General features: G+C 42.0%; 1 protein-coding gene across 2 annotated transcripts; it reads left to right on the top strand.

Moving 5' to 3' along the window:
- The first annotated feature begins 349 nt into the window (after positions 1–349).
- Positions 350–19,972, top strand: CANX (calnexin). 2 transcript variants are annotated; one of them, XM_082063377.1, is made up of 15 exons: positions 350–432; positions 7,813–8,001; positions 8,458–8,531; positions 9,034–9,092; positions 9,432–9,573; positions 10,848–10,929; positions 12,335–12,527; positions 13,430–13,619; positions 14,356–14,469; positions 14,938–15,094; positions 15,423–15,638; positions 16,055–16,174; positions 16,280–16,418; positions 17,454–17,545; positions 18,136–19,972. In XM_082063377.1, the coding sequence occupies exons 2-15, from the start codon at positions 7,816–7,818 to the stop codon at positions 18,187–18,189; spliced, it is 1,818 nt and encodes a 605-aa protein (XP_081919503.1). In that variant the 5' UTR covers positions 350–432; positions 7,813–7,815; the 3' UTR covers positions 18,190–19,972. The 2 variants fall into 2 exon arrangements, with proteins under 2 accessions (XP_081919503.1, XP_081919504.1); XM_082063378.1 differs by having other exon boundaries at positions 427–481.
- Positions 19,973–21,123: the final 1,151 nt, after the last annotated feature.

Genomic DNA, 21,123 nt, shown 5'->3' with positions numbered 1-21,123 from the left:
CCGGCTGGGTGAACCAAGCTCTGCCGCTGGGGTCTCCCCTCAGCGCCCCCCGAACCCCGAGCGTCTCCCGGCCCCTCCCGCCGGGCGCCCGCAGCGCCCTGTCAGCCACCAACCCACCCGGACACCGGGTCCCCGCCCACATTTCAGCAACCTCCGTCAAAGAGCCAATCACCCAGCACTTCCTGCAATCGCGCCAACCAATAAAAGCGCTCCACGAAGGGCAGCGCCGTTAAGGGCGTGTTTTGAGGCGGGCGGACCGTTGAGCGGCGGCACTTTCAGCCAATTCAGATGAAGCACTCGCTGCGGGGAGGGCGGACAGGCGTGCTCTCCGCCAATGGGAGAGCCGGAGCGAGGTGGGCCGGGGGCGGGGCTGGCGCGCGGTAGATAGGCGGGCGGCGGCGGCGGCTCCGGTTGTGCGGACACGTGACGGAGGTGAGGGCCGCGGCGGGGGGCGCGGAGGAGGGGGCCGCGGCGCTGCGGGGTGAGTGCGGCTTCACCCGCCCCCAGACGCCGCCAGTGGGGCAGATCCGCGATCACTGGGGTGGGGGAGCGGGCCCGCCCTCGGGGCATGCCGGGGTATTGGCGGGGGGACGCGGCGGGGCAGCCCGGGGGCGGCGGGCCGAGGCACTGTCGGGCCTTGGGTGCGGTGAGCGGCGGGGCCTGTGCGTGCGGCCTGGGGCGGGGAGGGCGGCGTGTCCCCTGGGAGCAGCGTAGACGGGGCCCTTGGTGAGCTGGGCGGCCAGGCCGGGCGGCTGGGGGCGGGCACGGGGCGGCTGCAGGCGCTGCCGGCGCCCGCTCGGCCCCCGTAGGCCTGTGAGAGGCCTAGCGGGGAGCGGCGGGTCTTCTGGTAAGTTCTGGGCCCTCTGGGCTGGGGAGCGGCTTGTGGTAGGGCCGCGGCTGCGGCGGGGCCGGGGGCCGCTTGGTTGCCCCTTTCCCGGGCGGGGTGGGACGGGGAGGCGGGCGGGGGCCGGAGGGGGCTGTGGGCTGGCGTGCGGTTTGGGCTTTCTCTGGTTTCGCGTTCTGATGTCGGGCGCTAACGTGTGGAAACAGCTTCGAGCTACCTGAAAACCCTCACCGTGAGTGGGGAGAGCCGCGGAGCTGGCGGGGGAGGTGGGTGCGGGCCTGGGCTCTGCCGGGGGAAGCGGAAGGCTCTGGAAAGGGGGTGCGTAAGGTGCAGAACTGGGGGCTCAACAGGTGGGGAAGATGCAGTTAATCAAACAATGGAGTACAGAGGGGACTGCAGCAGAGAGGTCTGAGAATTTTGGGGGACTTAAAACGCATGCTTTGATTTTTTAGCGCCTGAATATCATTTGTGTAGGGTGTCTTCGCAATAATAAATGACATCTCATTTCTTATTTTTGGTTGAGGATTGTGTTTTGTGCTTTAAAAAAACCCCACACGTTTGAATTAAAGCATGCATAGTCTATTGCTGTCTTGTCTGTACTGATTCTAAAGAGTGAACTTTCACATGCAGTTTTGTGGTTAAGAACTTTCTAGGCTGTAGAAAGAGAAATTCTGCAGGTGATCTGGTTGTGAAGGGAAGCAGACATGTAGTAGTAATGGTAAAAATCCAGACTTTATTAATGTTAACATCAGTAATGCTGCAATGTTTCTGCAGAGCATCATGGCAGACTCTTTCTGGAACTTATTTAGGGTATGTTGGATGTCTGAAAACTGGTCTCTAGCAATGTAATGTATTTCTAGATAGAGTGTGTTTACTTAACACTGTCAAATAAGTATAACTGACACACAGATTTTTAGGGCACATATTACCCACTGTGATTTGTCTAGTTGTTAAAATATTGCAAGGAAATAGCAGAACTATAATAAAGTATGACATGATAAAGATTAAACACTGGTTTGAAATGTGTTACTCAAGATGCACTCTGATGCACTTGAAATGGCTTCAGAAACCTCCTTACTTTTGATTTGGTCATATGGCACTTAACAAAACCAGGAAAAGCTTTGAGTTAAACTTTTTGTTTATATTAAGTTTCAATGTTTTTAGTTTAAAACAATATTATGAAGGGAAGACTTGTACAATTCACAGACAACATCACAAGCCGTGTATAAGATGTAAACTGCTTCCTGTTATCAGCTGCCCTCCTAGGAAGTGAAGCCTCGTGCACAGCAGTAAGAACGTTTGCAGCTTCCGTTGGATCACCCTCTCATTTGATGTGCTGCAGCACTTCCCCCCGAGTAAATGAATAAATCCTTTCCTGAGAATACACTGGGACTTGTACTTAGCCCTGCCTTGTACTTCCCTTTCTGGCCTTTCATTTTTCTGCCTCTCATAGTGATCATGGTGGCAGCTTGTTCTTGCTGGAACCAGTTCTGTAGCATGGTAAACTTGAATTCATTTTTAGGCATGATGGTCTGAAAGATCTTGGGGCGCCTCCAGATCTCCCCCCACCTAATGTAATTTCCCTAGCAGCCCATCTGTTTTATGGTCAAAAAGCCTTGCAGTTCTGTATTTGCCCTCCAAGGACTTCCAGTTCTGCAGGAATGGTCTCTTTGCTGACAAACAGAACATGGTGTTTTCTCCCGTACTGTATCTGTACTGTTGTACATTATTTTTAGAAACTGGCATATTTGGAATGCTTATTAAAACCCGATTTGTTGCTGTCACCTTTCATACTTCATCTCTTCTCTGGTTTGTGCTCCTTACAACCCAAACAGAAGGCAGCATTTTCTGTGGGGCTGTCGAGCTCTCCAGGGGAGGTTTGGCTAATCCTTTCCAGGAGACTTTCCTCAAATCTTATGTAGCAGTGTATCCTGGTCACCCCCTGCTTTAAAATAAAACTGGGGAGGGGGGAAACAACCCCCACACAGATCTCCTGCCCCTGGCCTGGTGTAAGCAAGGTGGGTTTGGTTCAGCCTTGTCTGCTGTTCGAGTTATGATGTTAAAGGTGCTAGAAGTTGCTAAGCCTTCAAGGGGAAAAACAGCATCTGCATCATAGAAATTGCTGCATATATGACTATACTTTTATTATATCACTCTCAGAGGGGTGGTGAGGTAATGTACTGGTTGCTGAGATTGTAGTGTTTGGCCATAGAGTGTAGATCTCTCAAATGTGCCTAAAGACAAGTCTGTCTTAGACAAGCGTGGATGACAGAACTGCACATGAAACTGTGGCATTAAGCTGACTCTTCTGCCAGCAGCTTAATTTCCTTTATCCTTCACTACTCACTTTATCTCACAGTACTTTCACTTGTCTTGCTACAACTCTTTTTGCCTTTGTGTACTGAATTGGACTGGGGTATTGATTCAGGGTTAAAATAACACTGTGGAAGGACTTCGAGCCGTCTTAAACCAGCTGCTGGTTCATCATGAGGCTGTGTAAACAGTTACCCTGGCACCGCAGAGGAGCTGCGATGTGGAAGGTGGAGGGACTATCAGAGGTAGAAAAGGTTTCCTCTGCTCTTCAGTAGCTCTGACTTTAAGAAATGAGTGGACTGCCAAGTTGGGTGGCCAAGCCTTTGCTCAGAAACCATAAAAATCTCATTTGAGAGGGAAGATTAGTATCTGTGTCTCAGCCTTTCTGCTCATCTCCTTGCATTTTTTTGGTGTGTGTTGTGATGGATTTCTTTAACTTTTGTGCCTTTAAATTTTTCTTCCATAATTCTTGTCTTGCATGAGGACGGATTGTGCTTGTTTTTACTGGTGTGCATCCACTGTAAATACTGTATTGAAGTCCAGTATTTGGAACACAGGACTTTGATAGCAGATTTTGCTCTCTCTGTGTTTAAGTCACTCAGCTGTCACTTCAGATGCTGTTGAAACAGAAACTACTGATGCTCTTTCAGTTAAATTACTGAGGTGCAATTCATAGTGACTTAATTTTAATAGGACCAGTTTCATCTGACTAGTAATTCTTCTGAAAAAAAGTAGTAGTAAACTAGATAGCCAGTGGCAATTAAAATGTAGTTATGCATTCTGAAATATGCAGTGTTAAAAACTGGCGTGATTAACCACTTAAATAGATTAGTAACCAAGGAGATGATTGAACTGGTTTTGCAGGCTCTGTTTGATCTGACAGGGAGGTTACTTTCTAAATAGTATGTTCTGGAAGTGTGATAGCAAAGGACTGACACATCCTCTGTGTGGGCCCTTTCTGTGTCCTTCCCTGGGACACGTATGTTAGAATGGTGATGACTGTCTCCTGCATGGGCCAAGTGTTTCCAATGTCATGCCACTAATTAAGAACTTTCCCCTTTATGTCCATTGAAAGGGGAATTCTAAATAAAAATAAATAGCTGAAGCTGAGCGACTGGCAGTCCAAAGGGAGCAAGTGCTTAGCCCTGTGTTCTCAGAAGCTGATCTTGTCTCTGGATCTCGCTCCAATTTGGTTTAGTTTTTATGTTGTAGAACTGAAGTCTGTAGTGCGGCTGTTCCAGGCGTCTGTTTTCGATGCTGTGCTATAGCTCCTGTAAGTTCTAGGGGAAAATGCTTCGGTCTTTTCACAATCAAGTGAATGGTGCTTAAATGTCAGCTATAAATTTCCTAGTGTGGAAGTGGCTGTGGACGGACACATGGAACAAGTGATTTGTGAGCCCTGGCAGTCTCAAATCTCTTCTTGGTTAGCACTTGGGTATTATACTGCAGTAGTTTCCCCTTTGATCTAAATGGTGTGCCAGTGTCTGTAAGTGACTGAAGACCTTATTTAAAAAAAAAAAAAGTAGATAAAGTTGTAGTCATCTCTGACCTGCAGCAGCGTTGTGGTGAAAATGAGGGTGGCACTGAAGTAGAACGGAGACGTCAGAAGCTCTTACCTATTATGAAAGGCTTCCTTTGTTAAAGGCTTTTAGCAGTTGCATGATCAGAAATGCACTAACCTTCAGAAATATTACACAGTTAAAGCTAAGGAAGGGAAGTGCAGGCAAAGTCAAAATTGGCTAGTGATGATAATTGCTTGGAAACTGGACACTTCAAGGGAGAAATCTTATCATAATAGAGTAGGTGGCTGTGTGGCTGAAGGTTGGACTACATTTTAGGTAACTAATTGAACACCTGTAATTGCCAGCAACTTAAAGCTCCACTTAAAAAAATTGGTTTATGCCTGTTTTGTATAAAACCTGAATTTCTTCTCTCTTCCTCTCCACTCCCTATCTTCTATTTAGAAATAACCTGATTTACTAGGGTATAATCGTGTTTATGTTGTGTCCCTAAGGATTGTGTGAAGCTAAAATTTTCTCCCGCAGCAGTACATCCATTATGGGTAGAAGTAGCTTTTGAAATACCAAGAATGTGTGGTTCACTTAAATTGTTCTTCTGAGAACATAGTGTCTTTTATTCCTTATGATCTAGTTCGTTTGTATATCGTTACAGATTAACAGAAAAGGAGCTTGGTATGACAACTGGCAGTTGCAGGAGATGCTCGAGATGCTCTGTGTTTGTACTCAAGGTGTATGAATGGTAGTTTATGCTGAATTTGGGACTGATTTAATATGTAGGAAGTGTCCTAAACAGCTTTCTGTAAGGATATAAACTTGTGATTGCTGCTTGCCGATGATTATAAAGAGGCAAGGACATGAAACCACATTAACTTCTTTTCATGCTTTTAGCTTTTATTTTTTTGAGGAGGAGGAAGAAAGGCTTGTTTGGGAACTTGAACAGATAGTACTTAGTTTTACCTTGAAATGAGGTTTGGTGGGGCCTCAAGTTCAGGCAGAACGTGGACTGATAAGCGCACACCTACAGGGTGGATCAGGAGCACAGATGTGCAGTGACGTGGCTTCTGCCCCTGCTGGATGGGTCATTTTCCAAACCACAAAGTGGTCATTGTAGCTGCATAATATAATTTGAAAGCAGTTATGGAACTTGAGGCAAAATCTTTCTGAATGTTAAAAATGTGTTTGGTGAGGCCCTGTTGGTAAGGCAAAAGTCAACCCTTCCCTTGGAAAGGTGTCCTGGTGCCACCTGCTCTGTGGCTGCTCAGTCACTCAGGACACATCCAGAGCTCCGAAGGTCACTTTTTCAAATTAATTCAGGCTCTTGTTTTCTGTGCTGAGCTTATGCTGGTGGGCATGACTTCATTTGGAGAATGTACTATCTGTGCAAGAGGAGCTTGAACTTCTAAGGGTACCGATATTTGCTTGACAGTTTTCATTCCTTGGTTTGTATGGTGGTTCCCATATTAGTAATAAGATCTATGAGCTGCTGCAAGGTCTATAACTGTTTTCAACTCTGGCTGCACACCGTGTGTTAAGCAAACAAGCTTTGCTGGTATGGAGCAACACTTAGAATCAGCTGTTCATGCTGGGCATGGTGTCCTCTTGGCTCCGAGGCGCTTCGGTGTGGTTGCCTGGGCCTGGGGGAGGGTTGTGCGGGTGCTTTTAGAGCATAATCCTCAGGGCCATCACTATTGTTAGAAAACCGGCTGCAGTTGCATGTTGCTGTAGTGACAAACTGGACATGACCTCAGTGCAAGTCTTTAAAATACAGTTTTGTCGTAGTTACGAAACATCCCCTCTGTCATTAGAAGCAAGTTAAAGAATAATCTAAGAACGGTAGCTCCAGCATGCAAGGTAGTTTTTGAGTATTGGACAGTGCCGATAAGCCTTTAAGACTGTAAATTCTTTTAGTTGCCTAAGCATTCTTTGGAAAGTTGAAAGTTTGTTTTCCAGCATGAACTTATGCCCCTACAGGCACTATTAACTCTGCTTGAGTTATGTTTATAAGTCTACAAGGCTGCAGCCTGAGGCAGGAGTGTAAGGGAAGGAGGGGATGTTTGGTTTTGTACTTGCTTTCAAAAAATGAGTCTCAGTTACAACTCTGGTTTTGGAAGAAAAAACATGCAATACGATTGAAGGGAGCAAAGGTGAGTAAGGCATAGATTGGTTTCGTGGGTGTTTTTTTTTTTGAGGCAGATAAAACTGAGCTGCATGCTAGGAGTGTTGCCTTCTGTATCAACCTAAAACTACAACGGTCTTACAGTTTTTCTAGCAAGGAAGTCAAATTGAAACTCATTTTACATACAAAATCTCTTGAGCTACAGCTTGCCGAGTTCTATCATATTTTAGGTGTGACAGTTCACTGAGCACCTTATAAATTAGTTGAAGTGTGATACTTTAATTCTGTAAAGCTTCTGTTACAGATTTTTGTCTTTGGTCATCCTGTTAAGCTAAAGAGTGGAAGGGGGGATTCAAATCAACTACTAAATAGTAAGAAATTTCCTTGCTGAGTTTGCCTCACTGTCTAGCTGCTTATAGATATCTGTCAGTAGTATCAACAACTGGCAGTAATTCAGGAGTAAAACCTGGAGAAGGGGACTGGTGAATGAAAATGAGTGTCCCACAGTTGAAAGGACAAAAAATATTGATCAGGAGATAGAGGGTTGATTACTCTGTCCTTGAAAGAGCTAGCTAATTGTATTGTTCAGTTCCTGCACAGAAGTTTCTCCATGATGCATTTAAAGTTCTTCACAAGCAAGAAGTAGGTTTTCTGCTCAGGTGTTTGTGGGTGCACAGGTTGTGGTGTTGTGTATGTGCCTGCTGTTCTGCTCATGGACTGTGGCAGTGAAAGAGCAGAATTGACACTTCTGCAGCATGATCTGTAAAACTTCCACACATGGGTCTCCACTCAGCTGTTTTAAATACTTTAGTTTTATGTTGTATTCCTCTCCAGCTTTTAGAGCTCTCTCAACCAGCCAGATGCAGTAAATAAGAGCTGAAAAGATAGGTTTGCACTTTTTTTGGTATGACTAGGCACTTTACCTGTAGTCTTGGATGCTTGGCTTTGTACTGAGAAGCAACACCTTGCTCTGCATGCAGCGTTGACTTGACCTCTTTGCCTTGTTTTATTTTTTTCAGAATATGGAGCTGAAATGGCTACTGTATGTGACCCTGCTCGCCCTTGGGACCCTTGCTGTCCAGGCACATGATCTGGATGATGATAATGATGGTGATGATGTAGTTGATATTGAGGATGACTTGGATGATGGCATTGAGGAGGTGGAAGAGTCAAAACCTGAAACAAGCACTCCTCCTCCAACTCCAAAGGTTTGGCACGGAGCTTCTTTTTAAATTGAGTTACTGCTTGTGTTGTGGTTCATGTGAGTCTGATCAGAATTGTCTTTACTTTGCTAACATTTAATATGTTGTGGTGTTATTCAAGATGTTATATGGGAGCACAGCTTGGAATTCAGCTTAACTGCTTCATTCCTATTCTTATTTCCCCCACGTTCTTCCTAAAGTCTTAGATCCACCCTTGAAGTCTGTGATATGAGTTAATGCTAACATTTCCATCTAGCTGTGTAGTTTAGTTTTAGTTGCAGATGAGTATACTGGCTTGGCACAAGCCCCAGTCTTTACTTCTGTATTTATGCTGCAAGAGTGTTCCAGCAAAGCTGTACTTCACTGTGGATGGGAAATGTGAGCTGGATATGCCTGCATTTTTTTTTTTTAGAGTAGAGAATGTGCCTTTGAAGATGCATAAATGACTCTCTTCTCCAATAGGTTACCTACAGGGCCCCAGTCCCAACTGGCGAGGTGTATTTTGTAGAGTCCTTTGATAAAGGAACTCTGGATGGGTGAGTATAATCTGAAGGATGATTCAATATAGCAAACAATTTAAAATGTTGGTGAAAGGCAATTAAACCTTCTCTAGTCACCTGTGTTATTCAAAATTGAATCAAAGGACAGTGGTTGGGGATAATTACAGCAATGACTATGAGGCTGACAGTTAAAGTGCTGAGCTAAACTAGTATTTCCTTAAGTTCTAGTAACAAGGAGGGGTGAGCGGTACATGTGTTATGTTTTAATCCTTACCTGACTTTGTACTTCAGGTAATGTGGTGATGGTGAGATTCTACTCTTTTTAACTTTGTTTTTACAAGAGCAAGGCATTGAGGCCGTGATCCTACATCGAGGTGGGCTGGGAAGTGGCAAATGCAGGCTTGGGGATAGAACTCTTCAGGTGATGAAGACACTGGGGTGTAGTCATAGGAACACCAAGGGTTATATCTTAAGGGAAGGATTTTTAGTGGGCAAAACAAGGTGTGTTTTTTCAAACCATTGAGTGTCTGTCTTCCAGATGGATCCTTTCCAGAGCCAAAAAAGATGATACGGATGATGAGATTGCCAAATATGATGGTGAGTCCAACCTGGGTTTTGGATGACAGATGTTTCTGATGTCGTTTGCCATACCTGAAGGAGAGGTGCAAGTTTTCTGTTTCCCAGTTACAATTATATTCACTGAAGAAAATGGGAGGGGTGTTTATATGCCTGGCTAGCAATATAAAGTGTAGTTCTGATTTAGACAAAATATCCTCTTGGAGGTTTTAAAATAAGCTTTAGTGAAGATGTTGTGCCAGTAATTTGATAAGGTATCCTATAGGGTGTTATTGCAGAATGCTGACTATTTTGTAAAATTGGGCTAAACAAAGACTGTTTTGGACAAGTTTTGGTAACATTTGGTTAATTTCTCTCCAGGTAAATGGGAAGTCCAAGACATGAAGGACACTAAGCTTCCAGGAGACAAAGGGCTTGTATTGGTAACCCGAGCCAAGCATCATGCAATTTCATCCAAACTTTCCAAGCCTTTTGTTTTTGATACCAAACCTCTTATTGTACAGTAAGTAAAGGATAACTTGGTGTTCTGTTATTTCAAAGGTGACATGATAGTAAGCTGAGGTTAGTTGCATAACTGAGCTTTTGTTGACTGGGGGTCTAGATGATGCAAGTTGCTGTAACCTATTATTATGTTGTTTAAGAGTAAAATAGCAACCCAGGCTCCCAAACTGGGAAGTTAGGAAGAGCATGGGTCCCTCTGAAACCTGCGAAGGAAAGAAGTCTATGACAACTAGACTTAGTAATCTGTCTCAAGACTTCATTTCACTTAATTTAATTGTAACAAGGTCAGGCAACTGACTTTTTTACTGCTAATTGTGAAAGTCCTTGTCCTTTTGAACAAAAGCTGGTCTGTATGTAGGTCAATGCACTTCCTTATGCAGTAAACTGCCTCCTGTCTCCAAGGTGGAATGGATGGAGTGGTAAATATGCATTCATTTCCTCCTTCCTTTATCTTAGTTTGCCTGTCATGGAAGATGAACAGCTTCATTTGCTCTGTTTGGCCATGACTGATGTAGAAGAATCTTGTCTGTGTGTTAGACTAGCAAGTCGGAGGGAAAAAAGTCATTATGAGAACAGTTGAATTGTGCATTATTACCTACTTCATCAGTTTTAAACAAAGACTAAGCTAATTCCTATTTGCACAAGGTGATGAATTGGTCACTTGCTTTGCCATGACTGTTGAGTTCTGGCTCAAAATACAAGGCTAAAAATAAATCCCAGTGGTCATGCACTCCAGCTGCTGGCATCAAGAAAGGATCAAGCATACTTAGCTTATTCCTGACAGAGATGTTTTGCCTTTTTCAGGCTCTTTGGCATCCCTAAATATACTGTTGTATGCTCGTGAACCCTAAAGGGGCTTCTCCTGGGATCCAGTTGCTGTTACTTTGGTTGTCTAGCAAATTGAGTTGTTTGCCCTAGTAATTGTGGGGAAAGTAATTGGCTCATCTTAGTCTCTGTTGCAGTGTCTTACATATTGGAAAGCTTTTTCTTCCTTCTTTCTACCTCTAGATCAGCACTCAATTATTTTAATATTTTCTGTCAGGTTAAGTCTCCTAAATCCTCAATTTTTCTTGTTTCTCAGACCCTTATGAATATTTACTTAGTCCTTAGAGCGCAGAGTGTATTTTTAATATTCACTGGGCACATGATTTACAGCGAACAACAAAAAAAGTCTTACTCTTAATTTGTACTTGAAAATTTTAATTGTGTATCACAGAAGTAATTTTTCCTCACGTATAACATGTTCTTCCCTTCTCTGTCCAAAACTAAAATTAGGTATGAAGTAAACTTTCAAAATGGAATAGAGTGTGGTGGAGCATATGTGAAATTGCTTTCAAAAACCCCTGAATTGAACCTGGTGAGTAATGCCATTACTATGAGTATTAGCCGTGCAAGAAAGATTTTTCATTTTGCTTCTCCTTGAAGAAACCTCTTCAGTAAAGTGATGTGGCATATTTGGGGCCTCATCTCCAAAGTACTTTGGGGGTTCTCAGCAGTTTCCCACTATTTTCAGTCAGAGAGGATAAATACTGAAATCTTCTGGCCTCTCGAGTGAAAACTCTGGAGTTGCCTGGTAGCAGTTGTAGGTCTCTGCTAAAGTTGGCAATGCTTCATATTTCCCAAGATTCTAGGACCAAAGAGAGGAGGCTATGAGAGTAGTCAGTGTATGAAAAGAAACCTCCTCAGGAAGCTGTTGCACAGAAGAGAGGTTCAGTGTTTCATCTTCTAAAACAGATTGATATAAATAACTAAAAATACACCTTGCATTTAGTGCTTTACTTTTAATGTGTGAACCCACTTGTGATTTACTGATATAGTTTTTCTAAAAGTCTTGAGAGGTTGGACTGGATGCAACCTCACATGTTCAGCTGCACATGCTGGCTATACAGAACCATCTGCTTCATAACGTGTCATCCTAAAGTGTGGTCAGTGGAAGAGGCCATAATGCCTAAGGGTTAAGAATTGCTTTCTCTCCTCTCAATCGTATACCTACCTAAAGTGGTTTAGCCTATTCAGATAAAGATTAACTGCTGGGTCACCTTGCATAAGCTTGTGTAGCCTATGGGTTTTCTTTAGCCATCTTCCTACACTTTATAGGAAGTACTTTTTGTCTTCTGCTTTCCTTCTGCAGTCTCATTGGAGTTCTATTATTACTACAGAATCCAAATTATTATTAAAAAAAGGCCACACAAAAGACCACATGGCTCTCCAGCCAGTTTCATATGGGCATTGAATTTTAAGGTAACATTAACAAGAACAAATCGACTTGCAGTGTTCAGTGGTGAGATTATTGTATCCAGTTAGCTCTCAGATTGAGACAGTACACCAGTTCATAAGTGTGTAAATAAAAGACAACTTGGCCTCACTTCTTTCACTTTGTGTGAAAGAAACTCACTGGATTAGCATTCATTATTACCAGTAAGTGATACTTCTATATTGATAGCTCTTAGAATCCTTTATTGTAATGTAGGAATACATGTAAATATTGTGGTTGTCACTTATGCTTATCTTTTTGATATCACTTGAATAACTGTTATTTTCCACCTGAAAAGTAGAGACCAAAGGTGCAAAATCAGAGCTGGGATAATTCTGGTGTTTCCTCTAGAGCCTTGTATTCATTGTACAGGGTTTAGTGTGGGTACTTCACTGGCTTGATATCCAAGTTGTAAAATAATTTCTAATGAATTGGGAGTTCTTATGCCACGCAGTGACATAAATTGTATTTCAAAATAACACAATGAAGTTTTGCATTGTTTTTAAAGGATCAGTTCCATGACAAAACTCCATATACAATCATGTTTGGCCCTGACAAATGTGGAGAGGACTATAAATTGCACTTCATCTTCCGGCACAAAAACCCAAAGACTGGCAAATACGAGGAGAAGCATGCAAAGCGTCCAGATGCAGACCTGAAGACTTACTTTACTGATAAGAAGACACATCTTTATACTCTGGGTATGGTTACTGTTAATTGTGCATGTCAATAACTATTACTGTGTTTCCTAAATAAAAATCTTATAAAATAAGCCAGATTCACACCATAGAACTAAAAGCCACTTGAAAGCTCTGAATGCAATAGCTGATCTTATTATACAAAGGCTTATTTCTTCCTTGCAGGAAGTCCTGATTCATGTGAGAAAGGTCATAAGACCTTGAACTTAGTAGTTAAAAGGAGAACTGAATTTCAGAGCAGTTGCAAGTAACTTGGTATGCTAAGTATATCCAAAACAATTATCAACATTTATGAGCTGCTTTAACGTTCCCCGCTAGTAATTTGGGGTATACTAGGCTTTAAATTTAGAGACTTACTGTTCGTTCTTGCTGCTTTCACAGTACAGGACAAACTCAGTGGTTCCTAAAGTACAGTGTCTGGTCTGGTGTATTAACTATGAAATATTTCAGGGACTACTCAGGAGGATCTCTCTAACTTTTATACTATAGAAGCAGCAATGGATAAAGGAGTGAGACTAAAATCCTGTGAGTCAATAGTAGGGAGTCGTATTCTTGAGTAGAATGTAAATACGTACATTGTTACTACTAAAGCAGTACTTACTGTGCCAATGTCAGCTTGATGTGGTAACTGGTAAATTACTCTACAGACTTCTTCGTGCTTTTAGCATATTTAAAGTAGGACTCCTGCAATGATTCTTCTTTCTCACCAGGTGAGATGTGGTACACTGTTGCTAGTTATATTTTGGCATAAAGAGAGAGTTTCTTAACAATTCTTTAAAACAGTTGCTGGGTAGGTGGTAGCTTGGATTGCTGAAGTTTTAGTTGTACAGTGAGCACGAGTGATGCTTTAGGATGCCTGCTTTGTATCATGTGTGTAATGGCTACATCAACTTTTCTCCTTACAGTCTTGAATCCTGACAATAGTTTTGAAATACTGGTTGATCAAACGGTTGTCAACAGTGGGAACTTGCTAAATGACATGTCTCCTCCTGTTAATCCACCCCGAGAGATTGAGGACCCGAATGACCAGAAGCCTGAGGACTGGGATGAGAGACCAAAAATTCCAGACCCAGATGCTGTGAAACCAGATGACTGGTAAGCTGTTGGAGGGGTGGAACTGGTTGAGGCCTTGCCCTGGTTATTTTGTCCTGATCAAAAAGTCTTTCCTGGATGACTTATAGAAGGTTTTGAGACTCACCCTTGTAATCAAAAGACAATCAATTTAGGTGTAAGGGCAGCAGTTTGGTAGACGAAGGCAGACAGGACCCACGTTACCTGGGAATTACTGTTGAGTGCTCCTGTTACTGTGCTGGCCACAGATAAAGGTTTTACTGAAACAGCTGTGCCAGCTGATGCTTCATCCTTGATGAGGTCAAAAGATAAGCTGCAGAAGGTGTAACTGTAAAATATTATAGTCGTTTGTATAATACATAGTTACAAGTGACTGAAATATCTGACATCCTAAATCAGAAACTGATACTGGATTTCTGTCTTTGAACCTAAGCTTTGTGAACCATAGACTCAATTTAAAGCTCAAATGCATGTTTGCAGTGACCACTACAAATATGGGATTTGCTGTAATACACTCTTTCTAGGTTGGCTTTGAAAATAAGTAGCATTAATTTACAGTTGGCACCATGACTGTTCCATGAGGCATGTATGTAGGTAAGAGATTGCAAGGCAATTCAGTTCTGAAATTAGGGTGTTTCGCTTACCCCATCAGAAGCGAAGCTGGCTAGGTCAGTGGGCTTGTTCAGAGTCTGTAGAATTGTGCCTTTGGGTTGAGAACTTTTATGTGTTGTGTGTTAATACAAAATATTCTGCTCTCAAGGGATGAGGATGCTCCTGCAAAGATTGCAGATGAAAATGCAGTGAAACCAGAGGGCTGGTTGGATGATGAGCCAGAATATGTACCAGACCCTGATGCTGAGAAGCCTGAAGATTGGTATGTCTACTGCCTGTTGCAAATGACTGCAAATATTTGATGGCTTGGGTACTGGCTTTTACAAGTATTGGAAGAGCTGGTTCACTGTTGCTTGCTAACAAAGTTGCTGATGCTTCAAAAGTTGGTCCAAGGCATCTGTTTTTGTGTTTGCCTGCACTATTCAGTTCTGGAATTGTAAACTGAAGAGGGCAGGGATGGTCATCTTGGAGTTGTACTGTATGTGGAAGGTGTGGTGGGGGAGGCTGTGCTCATGGACTGGCTCGTGTTGAGCTTCTGTGCTTCCAGGCTACTTCTCAAAATGCTCATTCCTTCTGCAGTGTCTTTATCTACAGGCCTATGCCTGTATTTCTGTTTCTGTGTTTCTGTTTTATGGTAGGAATTTTAATTTTCCTAGAAATCAGACATTATCCGAGTCCTGTCTTTATACAGAATAAAGGCTGGATTTCAAAACTGAATTTCATTTTTCAGGGATGAGGATATGGATGGTGAATGGGAGGCACCTCAGATTGCAAATCCTAAATGTGAGACAGCCCCTGGCTGTGGTACCTGGCAGCGACCAATGATTGACAATCCAAACTACAAGGGCAAATGGAAGCCTCCTATGATTGATAATGTGAACTATCAGGTTTGTGTTTTCAGTGTTTAAACTGCTGGTCAATGCAGCATTTCTCTTACAAAAAGCAAAGTGATTTAGATTCAGCAGGTGTAATTAAGAATACAAATACTGTCACAATTGTAGTGTGTTTCAGGTGGACATATTCAAAGAGTTTTCTTACTTGATTTCACTTATTTGTAGCATAAATGAGTATTGTTTCCCAAAACCTGATGAGTTGCACCCATAGACATTGTAATTAAGTTCAATGGATTAGTGGTTTTTTTTTCCATTCAAAATGGACTTAAAACTAAAAATGGTGTTACAGCAGGTGAGGCTGAATGTCTTTTGCCTTTCCTAGGGTATATGGAAACCTAGGAAGATCCCAAACCCAGATTTCTTTGAAGACTTGGAACCTTTCAAGATGACTCCCTTCACTGCTGTGGGACTGGAGCTGTGGTCAATGACCTCAGACATCTTTTTTGACAACTTTATCATCTGTACTGAAAGAGCAGTGGCTGATGATTGGGCGAGTGATGGATGGGGGCTGAAAAAGGCAGCTGATGGTGCTGCAGAGGTGAGAAATAAAGGTTTGATTGTGTGCTTCTGACTGGAGCAATAGGAGTATTGCTGATGTTTTCTCCTACAGTCTTTATCAGTATATACCTATGTCTACTAAGGCTAGGGTTTATGATAATCCAGACTGGAACCTTAGTTCCTAATTATAATAGAGTAGTGGTGACTATAAGTAGCAATGAGTACTTGCTGATCTTTTGTAAAGTTTTTACTCTGACAACTGGACTGTTAACTTTAGTCTAATTCTTAATTTGTAACCTATGGAAAAAAAAGTATTTGTGAAGGTAAGCTTTGATTTTTTTTGAGGTATGAAATATAATGTTCGAAGTTGTAAAAAGCCTACTTGAAAATTCTGTAGCTTCACTGCTACGACTTTGCAGTGTGGGATGAAATTTGGTGGTTCTTTTTATCTTACAGCCTGGTGTTGTGGGCCAGATGATGGCAGCTGCTGAAGAGCGTCCCTGGCTTTGGATAGTCTACATCCTCACTGTGGCTTTGCCAGTGTTCCTTGTTGTCCTTTTCTGCTGCTCTGGGAAGGTACGCATTTCCTCCAACAATAAGTAGTAAAGTGTTTAAAAAGAGATTCAGTAAAATGTGCCTTATTGTCATAAAGAATTGCCTGTTTTTGACAATTTCTTTTAGAAACAGCCAAGTGCTGCAGAATACAAAAAGACTGATGCTCCTCAGCCTGATGTGATGGATGAGGAGAAAGAGGAAGAAAAAGACAAAGGAGACAAGGAAGAAGAGGAAGAGGAGGAGGAAGCAAATGAGGAAAAATTAGGTAGGTAAACTAGACTGTCTTGTGTTGCTGAAGAGTAATTTGGGGTCCTTGCTGCAGAGCAGTGTTTAGATTACTGAAAAGTGCGACTTACCAGAGCAAGATGGCAGGGTTCGCTCTTTCACTGTGTGGAGGAAATATGCCAAGGAGAATCAGTCATTTCAGAATGATTTGTACAGGGACAGGAGATGTAGAAGTGCAGATTCTCATTGGATTCCTCCACTGTCTTCAGGCCCTTATCTTGTTTAGCTGCAGATGCTGATAGTTTGTAGCTGCTTTGTGCTGGCCTTGAAGGTGTTATTTTGTTCTCTTGCTCCACTGGGTTGTATTTTGCTTAATAAGGTACAAAACAGGCCTTATCTTGCTGGTGCTGTTGATAGTTTGTAGCTGCTTTGTTTTGCTCAATTAGACAAAGTTTACCAACTTTACAACATACAGTTTAAAACTGGCACAAATATAGCTACTAAGTAATGGTAAACAGACAATACACTTAAAATCAGTTTTAAATTATTAATTCTGTCTAAAATTTACGTATTTAAGCTAAACAATGAATGTAAAAGTTAAATTTGGCTCGTCCAGTGATCTGCAATTGATAAAAGATCATTGCGATACAGCCACGCTTGTCTAGCAGGGAGAGCTCACAGTAGCTCGCCCAGGCTATCAGAAATGTGGAATGAGTTGGTCAGCTCATAGTCAAGTTGCACATAGTGGGAAGGGTCTGCACGGGTGTCCTTGTACCCACAACTTCTTGGTGTTCTCGGTGTTGTGCTCCTTCGTGGGTTTCCTAAAAGGAGTTCTTGGCCTGGCTACAGCTGAGGCCTTTACCTCCTGTGGAGCCTGGACCAGACTGTTGCCAGTTTGGTTAAGGGAGGAAAGGGGTCAAGTGCATCTGTTGCATCTTGAAATGGTTTGAGTTTTTTCTCTGATAGAACAAACCAGCAGGATTGGCACATGTGGAGTAAAGCCAATGGTGAACTGAAGGGAAGTCAGAAATGAGAATGATATTTTTCTTTTTTTATTTTTTTTTACCTCACTTAGAAGAGAAGCAGAAAAGTGATGCTGATATAGGAAGTGCTAGTCAAGAGGAGGAGGAAGAGGAGGAGGATGAGGACAGGAAACCTGCATCAGAGGTAAGAGTGCTTAATCTTTGGAAGTCTCATGCACTTTTTTTCCCTAAGTCGTGTAAAATGAGCCTTACGAAAGTGTTAAAAGTTAACCCGGCTCATGTGATATTCCCTCCCAGTGTCAGAACTTTGGAAAACCTAATCACCCTGCAGAATACAAGTTGCTGTGTCCAACTTCAGCAGAGCTGGGCACCTTGCTAAAGGCTCTGCTGCTGAGCCTGCATTGTGAGAGGAGCGGGGTTGTGTGGAATGCATCTTCTTGAGGCAAAAGGCTTATTCGGCTTTGTGTTCAGTCAGGATGTGACCTCTTAAGTGCTCCATGCTGACTTAAAAATGGGTGGAATGTTGCTTGAAGTTAAAGGGGTTCTCGCCGAAGCTGTTGAGTACTCAGCAGATAGTGGATGTCCACTGTGGAAAGAAGAGGATTTGTGTGTTTGCCATGTGTAGAAAGGAAGGGTAGCAGCAGCAATAGGTCTCTTCAAAATTAAATCCTAATATAGAACTGCAAGTAGATTGTAAGTTTGCTCAAAATGTTTTTTTTAAAGATATTCTTAGATTTCGTTTCCTTGATGTTTATCCACATTGCTTTCTTGCAGGAGGAGGAAACTGTGAATAGATCACCCAGAAACAGAAAGCCAAGGAAAGATTGAAAAAACAAAGTCATAAGAACTTGATCTGTTGGGGTTTTTTTTGTTTTGTTTGTTTCAAACATGGTTCTGGGAGAGGACCTTGGACACCTTACACTGAAACTTGGACAAACCTCAAGATTTCACCATCCACAGGTTCCAGTTACACTATCCAATGTAATGGAGTGTCTAGCAGTAAAATCTTTGCGATCATCTGTTTTAAAGAACATCATTCCTGTAGAAAGAGTGCATTTAATATAATGGGCTGTGGATTTTGGAATGTAACATAACTAACCTTTTCATTTTTGGTTTTAAATATTCTTTTCTGTTTTTAAGTAGATTGGTAGAACTTTTCCAGTCTCAGACCTTGGCTTAATTTAATATATTAGTGAAAAATAACAATGAATCTTGACAGTGCTAGGTGATAAAAACGCAGTTTTATAACTAGTTTTTTTTTTTACAAATATGTAAATTCCTAAATGCACCAATGTCTTTGTATCCCTTAAAATTTGATAATTGTTTGAAGAAAAGTTGTCAGTGTATTTGACAACCCCTCTGCCCTTGAAAGAAAACTGGGGGGATGTATGTGGAAACCAGTAGTGAAACTCTCTAATCAATCAACTTCATTCTTTCGGAGAGAGGGGAAGGAGGAAGAAGGGATGGAAGGAAGGAGCCAGTCTATAGGATATGCATACTTTGCATGGCTAAAGCCCTGTTAAGTGTTAACAAATGATATAGGATTTGGAGTGGGTCATCTTAATGTGCCATCTAATCCTGCGGACCTTGCGGAGAATGGATTTTGTTAGTTTTTGAACTCTTTTTGTAAACCTAATGGGTTGTTGGGGGAGTTTGACTGCTTCCCCCTTTCCCCTCTGTTCAGCCACTGACACTTTCCTTTCTCTGTAACTGTACAGCTTTTTCTTGAGTGTAGTGTTGCCTCAGTTGCTGAAGCGTTTCATGTTCAGCTCATTGTCAAACTCTGTTTTTGTAGCTAGGCCTACTCCTTTCCAGGGTCCAAACACTGGATAGGACAGTGTCCCATATCCGCTCACTCTTATCACTGTATGTCTACTCCTGTAAAATGGGGAGATAGGCAGGTGGGCAAGTTAAACTGAGTATTTGTTAAGGAAAAAAAATAAACAAAAAACACAAAACCGCAACCAAGATGTCAGTATTGTAGGTGGGGAAGGAGCATGTGGAATATTGTAACTGGTATGTGAAACTGTTTAAGTCTTTTTATCTGCTCTTCATGTAACAAATGCATCCTAAATTATATTGTGAATGTTAGGGAGTTCCAATTCCAGCTGAATAAATTTTTTTAAAGCGTTGAGTCTACCATATTATACTGTTTCAAACACCTTTTTTGTGTAATGCAGGTGATCACTATGAGAGCATACCTCTGAGGGCAAATCTATGTAACTTCATTACACTGTACCAAATATGTTGGCGTTTGGATGTCTGTATAGATAAACTTTTGCCTTTCTTTAGAGTGAAATTAAATGTCCTGAAATTACTTTTCTTGCACTGAACTTAAACACTCCAGTGTTGTTTGGTCATAGGTATAGTGTGGGGGAATAACTCCCATGGGTTGGGGAGCGGAAAGTGTTCCAATTACCTTGCAAACAATCTAACCAATTACTAAAATACTCTTGATTTTTGGGGGGGGGGAGGTTGTAAAACACCTTTTACTGCCTGTCCTTATGTTGTATCCCTTGGTTATTGTGTTTGAAATATTAGTGATCACAAATGCATAGCAGGATTTCTTGATCTTTCTGCAGTGTGCAAATAAACTATTGTAAGCACGATACTGGAAGTAATTTCAGACTTCTGTTGGGAGCTCTTGCATGTTTAGAATGCCTTTGCCTGTTGAACACCTGGTAAATACTGCTCCTTATTGCAAAAATAGCTTATTCTCTGACATGGAAGATGTCATAGCTTAAGCATTGCTACTAGTTTGTTCTCAGGACTGTATTTTTATCAAGGAGCAGCTGCTATTTATGACTCTCAGTCCTTTGAGATGAAGTATATGTAAATGGTTTCAATTGAGCTAACATTTTGAGCATAACACAAATCTATTAATGTCATGGTTTTTTTATCTTAATATGCAAACTGCCTTAAATTCCCAAACAATTCATGTGCATACATGTTCTTTCAAAGCATCAAAAGTGAACTTAAGATCTGCTATCAGCTTTTAAAATTATATTATATTAAAGCTAACTGTAAATCTACATTTGCTTCTGCTAAATTTCCTGAGAAGGTCTCCTGTCTGCATGTTATGGCTTTTTTTGATACTATAGTGTATGATGCTTAAATAATCACAACAATAAATGAAGACTTTCCAAAATGGATAGACAACTCCAAAGTTACTCTTTATCCTGCTTTCTGACTTGGGTGGCTCAGTTTAACCTCAAATCACTCTTAGTTGTTTGTTTTCCTCTGAGGCTTTAAATAATATCTGGTTATTCTGAGTACTTTTTAAAGTGCAGCTCTGCTTTTGAAGTACTGAAGCTTTACCTGCTTGTAACCTGTGAACTGGGTTTGGCACTGTTGAAAACACTTGAAGGTATGTTAGGGGCTTTTGCCACAAGAGTGGCAGCTTCTGAAAAGCATTTGCTGTGGCTGAAGACCGGGGGGTCGGTAGACCAAGACATTAAATCAGAACAAAACCATATGGAAGTAGGTGCAGACAGGGTCTGAAACACGAGGCAGTAGAAATGCTGAAAATGTGGTTTTTCTCCTAGAGCTGGTGGAGCTGCAGGTAACCCTGTGTCACTGGAGGTGATCCAGCCCTTCTGCGTCCAGCTAAGAGCGAGTTATTGCAGAAATAATACGCTGTGTTGTCAATGTCTGGCTTTAGGATTGACTCCTGGCCTTGAGGAGAGGTGATTGCAGGTGCTAATTGCAGAAAGCCACACATCTCTGTGGTGTCTCTTGCTCTTCCTTCCAGCGCTCCGCGGT

The sequence above is a fragment of the Streptopelia decaocto genome, assembly GCF_964273445.1.
Source record: "Streptopelia decaocto genome assembly, chromosome: 12".
Lineage (NCBI taxonomy): Eukaryota > Metazoa > Chordata > Aves > Columbiformes > Columbidae > Streptopelia > Streptopelia decaocto.
The sequence above is the reverse complement of the archived record's forward strand: the minus strand, read 5'-3'. Positions and strand labels throughout refer to the sequence as shown.

Coding starts and splice junctions, on each gene's coding strand:
- CANX (XM_082063377.1), top strand. CDS start 7,816: ATGGAGCTGAAATGGCTACTGTATGTGACCCTGCTCGCCCTTGGGACC. Junction 8,532..9,033: donor GATAAAGGAACTCTGGATGG/GTGAGTATAATC, acceptor TCTGTCTTCCAG/ATGGATCCTTTCCAGAGCCA. Junction 15,639..16,054: donor CAGCTGATGGTGCTGCAGAG/GTGAGAAATAAA, acceptor TTTATCTTACAG/CCTGGTGTTGTGGGCCAGAT.